This window comes from Hippoglossus hippoglossus, chromosome 11, assembly GCF_009819705.1.
Source record: "Hippoglossus hippoglossus isolate fHipHip1 chromosome 11, fHipHip1.pri, whole genome shotgun sequence".
Taxonomy (NCBI): domain Eukaryota; kingdom Metazoa; phylum Chordata; class Actinopteri; order Pleuronectiformes; family Pleuronectidae; genus Hippoglossus; species Hippoglossus hippoglossus.
In genome coordinates, this window is record NC_047161.1 from 1,045,754 (window position 1) to 1,057,889 (window position 12,136).

General features: G+C 44.0%; 1 protein-coding gene across 1 annotated transcript; it reads left to right on the forward strand.

The window, feature by feature from the left end:
• Positions 1 to 4,071: 4,071 nt before the first annotated feature.
• Positions 4,072 to 11,109, forward strand: rnf139 (ring finger protein 139). The gene is made up of 6 exons (XM_034601032.1): positions 4,072 to 4,614; positions 6,654 to 7,309; positions 7,733 to 7,880; positions 7,961 to 8,067; positions 8,555 to 8,806; positions 9,386 to 11,109. The coding sequence occupies exons 1-6, from the start codon at positions 4,452 to 4,454 to the stop codon at positions 10,163 to 10,165; spliced, it is 2,106 nt and encodes a 701-aa protein (XP_034456923.1). The 5' UTR covers positions 4,072 to 4,451; the 3' UTR covers positions 10,166 to 11,109.
• Positions 11,110 to 12,136: the final 1,027 nt, after the last annotated feature.

Below are 12,136 nucleotides of genomic sequence, written 5' to 3' on the forward strand. Positions count from 1 at the left end.
AATGTATTTAATATGCATGTTATTTTTTAGTTAAAGATTTAATATAGACAGCTTTTTTTCTACTGAAACGTTTCTTTGTCCACCTCAGTTGGTCTAATGGACCAGGAAGCATTTTAGATACCGTCCATCGCCTGCTCCGTTTCCCTCCAGGGATCGTTGGTGTTTCATATTCTGCGTGACGGCAGTTTGACGCCCTATATGATGACTGAAGTCGGTTTCATATTCGCTCTGTGGATTCTCCAGGTTAACGAATACAATCGTGAAGCTGATGCGATAAAACGCGCGTGAAGCTGAATGTTCGGGCCTGTGAGGAACTGTGTGTTATCAGTGACCTGAATGATGCCGACACACACTGACCGTTCGAAACGTGACGATAAGGAATCACATTTAATTATTTTTAACATTATTAAAATCACTTTTGATCTAAAATCACTGGTCCGGTCGTCGGTGTGTGTCGAGGTCATTCGGTCTCTGAGCTGTAAGTATCAGCAGCTGTCTGTGTGTTTCTGCCCTTTAATGTTTAACTTTTCATTTGAGACAAGTTGCCAAACGTTTTTACAGTATATTCGAAAATGATGCTCTGGGTTTGATTTTTCCTTTTTGTTAATATTTTCTACATAATGTTCTTAATTCAGGAGAAGCTTTCCCTCGTGCGTTTCATTGATGGATGTTTCCTGTTTGAGTCAATCTGTCACTTGATGCAGCCACATTTTAAAAATCTTTATTCACTTTTTTGCAATAGCAGGAATATTTACATTTTTTTTTAGGATTATCTAATTTTGGAATGAAGGTAGAACTGATGCAGGACTGTCACTGTCTTAGAATTCTCAGAGCCTTGAAATTTCAGTTTGTCAGGAGTTTTATGAAATGTCTTTGGGAATGAATATTAAAAATATAAACACAACAGATGGTAGAATATCTTCTTTACTTCTTAGCAAGTAGAGGAGTCAGAGAACTAAAATGTTGAGAAGGGTTGAGTTTGGCCCAAATGTTTGAAAATCTGAAACCACAGAATGTTGGATGAGTTTCATTGATGAAATATTGATTAACCAATATTTGGAGTCCTGTGGATTGATATTAAAAAGTAGTTTCTAGTGTGAGTAAGAAAAGAGCTAAAATTAGGTTTATATCAAACCTCACTTCAGGACATTGGGTTCCCACACAATATAAAAACACATTTTGATTTGGTATTTTGGTTAAAATAAAATTAACGAAACTACCCTTCAAATTCTTATAGTATCATTAAAAAAATCCTATTAATTTAACAAGAATAAATGTAAATCCTGTTAACATAGAATCAACTATCCCATTAACAAGATTAAAAATGAATTTTAATCCTGATTTATTTGGTCTCATGTAAAACTGAAGAATTAATTAAATAAAAACATTTGAAATTGAAATAAATTTTAGCTAAAACTCAGATTAATATTCTTTTTGTCACGTAAATGTAAAATATTTTATCTGACGTCTCAAAACAATAAAATGTTCAGATTACAAATCATAATCTAAGACGACAGCTATTCGTCCGATCCACTTAATCCATGAACATTACATTTCTAAGCATTTAGGAGGGAAACATGAATTATTGAATAGCAGGTGTCAGACTTGATCTGTGGCGTTAGAAGTGATGCAACCTGTTAATATTATTTTTTTAATGTTTCACCTCTTGTATGTAATGTTTCATGGTCATTTCCTGAAAACTAACTGTCTCCTGTTTTCTATGTATACCAGCTTTTTTGGCTAAATAATAAAATCGTCGCAAACGATGTGCATCTGATGACGAAGACTTTGCTCTTTCTTACTAGCACATCACAGATTTTTATTTCAGATCAAAGCATAAGTGTGCAGTTAAATTGAAACAGGAGTCTGATGAACGATTTAGTTTGACTGACTTTAGAGGAGGATCAGTAACGGACGACCTTTCAACTGTGATGTCATTGTCCTTAAATAGGGTTTAGGTTAAAAACACAAGAACCTGTGTATTTGTTAAATCAAACTTGGTGTCAATGTTACCAGGAAGTTTATCTCCACATGATTAACCTTTAAAGCTGTTACGACCCCGCCCAGGAGAAAACCCAGTCCCCCCCTTTCCCAGCTCCCAAGAAGAACCAGCAACAAACAATTTACAGCCCGTTTATGTTTCTTAACTCTTTTGGTTCAGGGTGGGCTAACAGCAAAACAATAAACGAGAACAACCTTAAGGCGAACAACCTAAACTTAAAAGACATGGTACTGACCTAACTCCTCAACCAAAAACAGGAGAAAACATGGCTTAAACAAAAATGCTACCCACCCCTACCAAAACCGGGCTGGTACACAAAGAACAGTTCTTACAACGCTTCACAAGGTGATTCCGGCTGGAGGTCTGGCTGGCAGTGGCGAAAGGAGAGAGCGCAGGAGCTGGGGGAAGCCATTAAACTAGAATATTATGTCCATATATAAATTCAACACACACATCATATCAAAAGTTATTATAACATATTTCATACAAACTAATCTCAATGTGATTTAAACTCAAACCTGTAAAAATGGCGGCAGAGGGAGTCGGACACGTCATGGACACAGACGGAGACGTGTCCATGACGTGTCAGCTCCTCATACACAACCACCACCTCAAATACTCAGAGGACACTGCAGTTCTGGCTCTGATCACAGACTTACATTATCATACTTCTGTGTTGGTTGGTTAATGGAAACTGAAACTGACGTCATCATCATCATCATCATCATCATCATCATCATTATTATTATTATTATATTAACTGTCACTGCTCATTAATAACATCTATACATATATAGATATCACTCTCATTATTTTTTTATGATAACAACTAGTCTGTCAGCGCTGAAACAGAATGGTTACACAAGTAGTCTCTGTCTCTCAGAGACTGTATATAAAGATGATCAGTGACTGTATATAAAGATGATCAGTGACTGTATATAAAGACCATCAGTGACTGTATATAGAGATGATCAGTGACTGTATATAAAGACCATCAGTGACTGTATATAGAGATGATCAGTGACTGTATATAAAGATGATCAGTGACTGTATATAAAGACCATCAGTGACTGTATATAGAGATGATCAGTGACTGTATATAAAGACCATCAGTGACTGTATATAAAGAGGATCAGTGACTGTATATAAAGATGATCAGTGACTGTATATAAAGACCATCAGTGACTGTATATAGAGATGATCAGTGACTGTATATAAAGACCATCAGTGACTGTATATAAAGATGATCAGTGACTGTATATAAAGAGGATCAGTGACTGTATATAAAGAGGATCAGTGACTGTATATAAAGATGAACAGTGACTGTATATAAAGATGAACAGTGACTGTATATAGAGACGATCAGTGACTGTATATAAAGATGATCAGTGACTGTATATAAAGACGATCAGTGACTGTATATAAAGATGATCAGTGACTGTATATAAAGACGATCAGTGACTGTATATAAAGATGATCAGTGACTGTATATAGAGATGAACCTTGTGAGTCTATCTTAACAGTATATTCTCTATATATAGTTTCTACAATTGCAGTTTGTCTCTGTGCCGTCATGTCACATGTCTGAAATATATAGCTGGTGAAACATTCCACCATGATGTAATTAACATGTTATACAATTGGGTTCAAACAATGTGTGAAAGCTGCTTTCATCTTTTTTCAACCACTTAGATGCAGGACTCAATAACTGAACGATATACATCATGTCCTCGTGAAGTTGATCATTGTCTCCTGGAAGACATTCAGCAGATTCCTGTTGAATGTCTAAAATGCACTAATTTGAAGTACGTTTGGTCTTCACCAACTTCTTATATCAATCAGGGCTCCATAACCAAAATAACATATTGAATTAAAGCCCTCAAAAAGCCAAGTCATTTGCCTGAAAAAAAATAAAAATAATAATCCTTACAATTTCAATAAGGCCTCCCACTGTCTCCTACTGTTCGGTGCTCGGGCCATAACAACATAAGGACTTGTGTTAGTTCGTTGCTTAGCAACACGACGCTAACACGACTCCACGACATTCGAACGTGCTACGTCAGCGCCCACACCCTCTGACGCTGGAAGTGACGTCACGGCGGAAGAGCCCAGCAGCTCGTCTCCAGCGGAGCTAACAGCTAACAGCTAACGGCCGGTTCTCCACAGCTGGATCCCCGCAGTGTTGTCTGCCCGCGGCCGGTGCGAGGTGAGCCCTGGGCGGCGGCGGCTCGGAGCCTGTGTCGGTCCTCGCATGGAGGCGGAGCGACACTAAAGAGAAGAGGCAGCAACAGGCGGTCGAGCTGGCGGACATGGCGGCGACCAGATAAACAGCAGGCGAAGCGACACCGAGGAGGAGAGGCGGCCGCTGCGGGAGGACCTTCACTTACTTCGGATGTTACATGGAGGTTAACCGGGGCTGCCCGGGACTATAGCCTCAGACTCAAGCCGCATGGCGTCAACTCAAGCCCGGATAGGCCAGCAGGCCTTAGCGGTGCTGGATGTGGCTCTGCGAGTTCCCTGTATCTTTATTATCGACGCCATTTTTAACTCTTACTACGACCCAGGGTCAGGATGGGCCGGGGCGACGGGCAAGGTGCTGGTCCGAGTCACGGGTGAGTGTTCAAGAGGCTGAATCTGTCACCAGCAGGCGGGGAGCGGGCAGCTGTCCGCCGGCCGCTGACTGCCTCAGCCCGGCGGAGCTCCGGCACCTGTCACCGCGACCAAAGCCGATGAATCCCGGCAGTAGCTCCAGGACGAGCCGGACCGGTCTGACCCGGTGTCTGGCTGGCTCTCCTCCGCCCTGATTCGGTGTAAAGTCGCTAAATACAGCCGAGCTAACCGCTAACCCGGGTCCCAGGTGACGTGTCAGAGTCCAGGGCGTCCTCAGAGCTGTGTGGCGGGCGGAGGGCACCTGTGTGTCGGTCACACTCCTGCTCTCTGCCCCGCGGCCGCTGGACCGCAGCTGGGTGTCTGAACTCCAACTATCCACTTTATCACTTTATTAATCAACCAGACTGTTGATCCATCAGGAGACGAATCAGCTGATCTGGTGTTTAGTTCGTGATTCCTCAGGTTCCTCTATGAAGACAAGTACTGCTGATTTCTATAGTAAACTCGGTATTTGGGGGGATTTGTACTTTAAAGATGAACTGAAGCTACTTTCAGCTCAGTAAACAGATTTGATCACATCGTCCCAAAGCCCAAGAGGACAAATCAGAAAGAACAACACAAATATGTTCAGTTTACTTGTCACAGAAGACGAAGTTAGAACTGCTGCATGTTTTGAATTTGACTTAGAATAAGGTATAAGTGATGAAAAGCCTGAAGTCAGTCCTCTAGATAAATCAGATTGAACATGTCAATAAACATCCGTGTTCACACAGTTAAAGATAAACTAAACCTCCAGTTATGACGAAAAACAAACAGAAAACTTAACCTCTTAAATGGAGATAACGACCACATCTTGACGTCCCCGTCCTAAAACTCATATTAACTCTATTCAGTGGTGTTATTTTTATATTATTATATAATTATTACGGTGCGGTTTCACTTCCCAGTCATTAGGACACAGGAATTTAAGCTGTTGTACATTAAGTTTCTGTTTATTCGATCTTATTCGTTATCATGAAATCTAAAAGCTGTTGTTTGTGTTCTGTGCAGCCCGAGGCACTTTCACTTTGCTTTTCCAAACAAGTCTTTCACAAATCATTGGAACACCGTACTTGTCAAAGCAGTCTCATTATTTGAGTTTAAGTTTTTGTGGCAGACTTGACTCGATTTAAGCTTTTTACTTTTTTTTTACTAACTTGTCTGTTTTCAACACAGATGCTTTAATTCTCCTCACAGAGAATGAAACAGCTGAAGCTTCTCTCCGTGGAGCGATCGCTCCTTTGCTCCCGTAGACAGATAAACAACCAGCCGGTTGCCTAACGTTTGTACAGTTCGTGGACCTTTGAGCGGCTCAGGCGCTTTGCAGTTGGCCGAGAGGTTTGGAAAGACAAGGGGCCAAATCGGGTTCTTTCTGAGTCGGCCAGCGAACCACTGAGTCTCACTTGTCCTCGACCCGCTTCCCTTCATGTTTAGTCCCAGCACAGAAATCCAGTGTAACACCACATTTACCTGGATTTAAAAGTTATAAACAAGACGTTGAAATAAGACGCCGGCAGCGGCTGCTCTAACAACACTCCAGTTCAGTTCATATTGTCCTTGAGCAAAGCTTCTCAGTTAGAGGCGAGCACTGGGGTCACAGGTCAATGTGACTGTGTACAAGGGATCTGGAAACTATATATTAAACTTTAACTTCTCCTCTTCACCAGGTTAGAGGACACGAAGGTTTTGTTTGGCTTGATGATTAAACTAAGTATTAATTTGAATGAGTAAAATATGTTTATTATATTTTTGTCTATAGGCCTTGAAATGCATGAATAAACTTAATAAGAAAACACACATAGAACTTTTCACCTTTATCTTTTAGCTTAAACAAATACATGACTTAACACACAACAACAAAAGGATGGGGTCTGATTGGTGCTGCTCACCTCGGCCAGTGGGTCGAGTTGCTGCTGTAAACATGCTAGTTTTTGCTGTCGTGTCAGATGGATGGATTGTGGTGAGCTTCTGATCGTCTGAGCGTCTGTCTGTCGTGTCTCAGGTGTCCTCATCTCCAGCGTGGTGCTGCTGCTCTCCCAGAAAGCCTTGTTCAAGTTCTACACGCTCTTCTGTGCGGTTCTCCTCGGCATGACGGCGGTCCTCATCAACTACTACGCCACTTCCCACATAGACTTCTACAGCGCCTACTACAAAGCGGCGCTGGGGTTCAGGTTGCTGCCCAGAAACGGCCCGACGCTGTGGCTGGGAATGGCGGCCATCCAGCTCGTGCTCGGCGTGGGCTACGTGTTCCTGCTCAACCTCCAGTCGGTGTTTGCCGCGCTGGTGGTGCTGGACATCATGATTCCTCTGTGGGGGCTGATGATCGAGCTGCCGGCAGACGTGAGACAGCTGGTGGCCGTGTTCTCGGGCCTGGCGTTGGCCCTCAACACGGCCGTGTGCCTCACCATGAGGCTGAAATGGTTCTACTACTCGTGTCGGTACGTCTACCTGCTCGTGCGGCACATGTACAGGATCTACGGACTTCAGCTGCTGCTCGAGGACACGTGGAAGAGGATCAGGTTCCCCGACGTGCTGCGGGTGTTCTGGCTGACCCGGGTCACTGCCCAGGCGCTGATCCTGGTGTACGTGGTGCAGGCGGTGAGGAGGGAGAGCGGTGATGCTACAGGTGGTGCCACAGACGGGGGCTCAAACTCACAGGTAGGATCAGTCTTTATACATTTAATCAGCAAACTTCTGGAATATTTTTGTTTCTTGTGTCTTACATCAGCTTTATTGTTTTGGATGTGGTTGTAAGACGATGACGCACATGTGCTGCAGGAGGTAATGTCTGTGTTAGCAAAGTGTCACTGCTGCTGCTTGACAGGGAGTCTGATGACTACACGGCACTTGAGATGCTTTCAGACCTGCACTTCCTGAAAGTTCCTGACATGTTCCTGTTGTGAACGAGTCGGACGTAGACGATACCGATACCATGATATTTCCACGATTCTCGATACCACCTCGAAAAATCTAAATGCCGATGCAACATATTTTGTACCTGCTCTGAAAAGAACAACACAAAGATAAACCTTGTGGGAGGCAGGAGAGTAAACGTATGTTGACGTGCATCCCTGTTTCCAGGGTTACCTGCTGAGCTGGGACGTGTTCTGGGATCTGACGAGTAACCTGATCATCTCCGGCTGCGACTCCACGCTCACCGTGCTGGGGATGAGCGCCGTCATCTCCTCCCTCGCGCACTACCTCGGCCTCAGCATCCTGGCCTTCATAGGTACGTTGGCATGTTTGTTTTGCATATGTGTACAAATGCACTGGCTGTGAAAATGTGTCTGAAGTCCAGTGTCTCCTCAGGTTCGACGGAGGAGGAGGACAAGCGTTTAGGCTTCGTGGCTCCTGTTCTGTTCTTCATCCTGGCTCTGCAGACCGGCCTCAGCAGCCTGGACCCAGAGGAACGTCTGGTGCGTCTCTGCAGCTCCACAGTTCTTCACAGATTCCACTCAAGACTAATCCATAAATCATTTTAGAACCTAGAACAAGATGGTGAAGTTTGATGGTCTTCAGCACTAAAGTTACAAACCACCAGTGGATGTTAGAGACATACAGTATCTTCAGTTGTGTACCTGAGCATCGACAGGTGTTTCACCTTTTCACCCACAGTGTTATTACCTTAAACCCTATTACACCCTATTCGATCTATTTCCTTCCGTGTTCGGTTTATTGACGGGTGGCGACCAACGTCAGAAACCAGCCCTATTTCAGACACCGTTGGAATGAGTTCTCCATTGATGTAGAACCTATGTTCTGACCTTTCACCTCTGATTATAGAATAGAATAAAAAGCCTTTATTGTCGTTGTATGAGCAGAATACAACTAAATCTAAGTTGCTGCTCCAGTGAAGTGCAGACCACAGAATGAAGTAAATGAGAACCACCATTTCATCCACAGGTTCGTCTGAGCCGGAACATGTGCCTTCTGCTGACGGCCATCCTGCACTTCATCCACGGCATGACCGACCCCGTCCTGATGTCCCTCAGCGCCTCCCACGTCTCCTCGGTCCGCCGCCACTTCCCTGTCTTGCTGGTGTCCCTGGCACTATTTGTGCTCCCTGTGGCGCTCAGCTACACCCTCTGGCACCACTACGCCCTCAACACCTGGCTGTTCGCCGTCACCGCCTTCTGCGTGGAGCTCTGCCTCAAGGTGAGGACGCTGAATCTGCTGTTGAAGTATTGATGACAGGCTCTGATACAGTACTTCCTGCTGAGTCATCCAGTGAAGTGTTGCTACTTCCTGTTTCTCGACCTGTAAACTTTCAAATCTACTTCTCAGAATTGGTTTTGATGGTAGGGTCTCATTGATTTGTGTGAATGGGTCAGAAACAGTCCTGATTATGGGTTTTGTCTTGTTTCATAGTGTTACTGTACTTTTAGGAGGGACTTTAATCATTTTAATATCACTGCAGTAAAGACTCGAGCCGATCAGACCACAAAACCTCTGAAAGCACAAAGTTATGTTCAGTGTTACTCACTAAAACGTATCATGTTTATCTTCAAGTGCATTTCTTTGCTCATAAACTATTTGAGAAGCTGATCCTGCACTGATCACATCCATGTTTACTTTACTAGGAGCCACGTCTTGGCTGGATTAGAGGTAAACCAGTGGTAGCACATGTGTTATCGTTTGTAAAAATAAAGATGGTTCCATGAATGTTTGATTCGGCAGACGTCTGCTGCATCGACTCGTAGGAGGAGAACATGTAACTCATTTCTCTCCCTCCAGGTGGTGGTGTCGCTGACGGTCTACGGCCTCTTCATGGTCGATGGCTTCTCTAACGTCCTCTGGGAGAAGCTGGATGACTACGTGTACTACGTGCGCTCCACAGGCAACATCATCGAGTTCCTGTTCGGCGTCATTATGTTCGGAAACGGGGCCTACACCATGATGTTCGAGTCGGGCAGCAAGATCCGCGCCTGCATGATGTGCCTGCACGCCTACTTCAACATCTACCTGCAGGCCAAGAACGGCTGGAAGACGTTTATCAACCGCCGCACGGCCGTCAAGAAGATTAACTCCCTGCCGGAGATCCGTGGGGACCAGCTGAGGGACATCGACGACGTGTGCGCCATCTGTTACCAAGAGTTCGCCACCTCGGCCCGCATCACGCCCTGCCACCACTATTTCCACGCGCTGTGCCTGAGGAAGTGGCTCTACATCCAGGACACGTGCCCAATGTGCCACCAGAGAGTTTACATCGAAGACGAGAGCCGGGACAGAGCCGCCTTCTCTAACAACAATGGGAACTACGCAGCGCCGCAGGACGCTGCTGACGCTGCCCCAGCGGCGCCGGGGGACAACGAGCACGGACAGCCCCCCGCGGAGCTGCCGGCCGAGGGAGCGGCAGCCGGCGCGCAGGCCGCAGGAGGGGGGGAGCTCAACAATGAGCTGCTGGAGGACAACGACAGCATAGAGTACGACGAAGACGAGTGGGGGACTCAAAATGGCAGCATGCCGATAGAAGAAGATTATATCAATGACGACACTGACTCCACAGAGGACTGACGAGAAAAGATCTATAGAAAACAAATGTCTTTATTATATTTAAGTTAAAAATAATTATAAAACATCTTCAGCATCTTAATTTCTTCTGGAAAATGTCAGGGAAGTCACGTCTTTTTTTCTTGTTAGTTTCTTTTCATTTGATTCTGGGTTTAACTCTATAAGGGCTCGTGGAAAGAGTAACTGCTGCTCATGTGTGTGCATGTGTGTGTGCTTATGTGTGTGTGAGTGCACGTGTGAGTGTGTCGGGGCTGCATGAACTCAGTGTGTTTATTTTTCTTACTTTATTCCAGAAGTATTGGAGATCCTGATAATAATCGTTTGGAAACAACCGTCTGTTCACATGTTATCTCTTGATGCCTCAAACCTGATCATCAGCAAATCAAAATACCAGATTTTCTGCTCCTCTGAGAATCTGCACGACACAACTATACCAGTGACATCACCACTTTGTGTAGACGTCTGTCACTCATGCAGCCCTGATGTTTATTGGTGTGTGATCGGGGGAATTTGTGTAATCACGCGTGGGTACGCCTGCCGACGTATAATGTGCTTAGACGATGTCTTAAAGATGCAGTTTGTGTTTCCTTGCTGTGTGTTACCGCGGAGACGCTGCAGTGTTTCTGTTCATTAACGACAAATTGTGGAGCGACTTAACAAATTCAAGCTGCTGGATGTGAGAAAGGAGAAAAACCTGATTTTTCTTATTTAGCTTAGATTTCCAACCTGCTGTCAACACATTCTAAATTATTAGATTTATAAATAAAGATGGACGACACGTCTCCACTTCCTCCCCCTATCAAGAAATTAAGCCAAAGTAGCTCAGATCCAAATGCTGCCATCTTGCACTCATGGCGTCATTTGGAGTCTGCGGTCGTGATCGTGGAGCCGCGGTTTCGAGATCCTGTCGATGCACGTGCTTGATGAATCGGTCTCAGCTGTCAATCATGACGTCTCCGCCCGCTTTTATATCATCAAATAACTAATTATAACCAATCAGATCAGAAACTTGAACAAAGATCAGTGAGATAAGAACGACCTGAAATCACTGGAACCATCTTTGACAAACATTTATTTCACGTGTATTTTGACTTTTTATTTTGGTCCATGTCCCATCGGCTAACATGGAGGAGGCGGGGTTTATAACGCTTTGGCTTTACTTTTGTGAAGCCGTCATGTCGTCCATCTTTATTTACAACCTGGTTTCAGCAAAACGCCAAGAATTTGAGAAGATACTTCCTGTTGTGTCCTGCGAGGGTGGAGTTCGCTCAAAACATTTCTGACCGTCCAACTTTTAAAAATCTCACTAAACCAGAAACTCCGACCTGAAGCTCAGACGCGAGAAACTCCTGCTCAGCATTTTTGTCTTTAACGAACTCCAGGAGAACGTTTGTGAGATTTGTTCAGAGAGCGAGTGAAGCAGTTTTCTATCAGCTCTGCACCAACCAGAGAGAAAATCAGAGGTGACGCATTAAACAGTGTCATCACTGATATACCTCTACCATTACTACTGGTCCCTTGTGTGACCTTGCTTACATTTGTGTACGTTATTGTACATGTAATAAAACGACACACGTGCACTCTCCTCCCATAGAATAAGAGAAACATTTTTAAAATGAAACTTTGCACATTTCATTGTTTTATTCGGTTGAATTCTTGTTTCAGACCCAGACATTGCTGCTGCAGATGTTTGGAGACGTAGTGGAAGAAACAAGGAAAGTCGTATTCTCAAAAAAGAAAAGTATTTGGTGAAATGATAAATTCTTCCTCATTAAATTTTAATGTCACAAAAATGCGACGTATGAAAAGGTGCCAGTTGTTTTGTTGAACAGGAAGTTTAAAGGAGATGTATCTTGTTTTATCAGTGTTTCTTTCCTCTCGTGTGTTATAAAGGTTTTCTGTGGATGTAAAAGTTCTATAAAGTTAAAAAGCCCGAAGTCTGTGGTTTAAGGAGCTAAAAACACTGACGGCCCT

Excerpts from the sequence above, each read along its gene's own strand:
- rnf139 (XM_034601032.1), top strand. The coding sequence starts at position 4,452 with ATGGCGTCAACTCAAGCCCGGATAGGCCAGCAGGCCTTAGCGGTGCTG. Across the intron at positions 7,310-7,732 it reads ACGGGGGCTCAAACTCACAG|GGTTACCTGCTGAGCTGGGA; the intron begins GTAGGATCAGTC and ends CCCTGTTTCCAG. Across the intron at positions 7,881-7,960 it reads CAGCATCCTGGCCTTCATAG|GTTCGACGGAGGAGGAGGAC; the intron begins GTACGTTGGCAT and ends GTGTCTCCTCAG.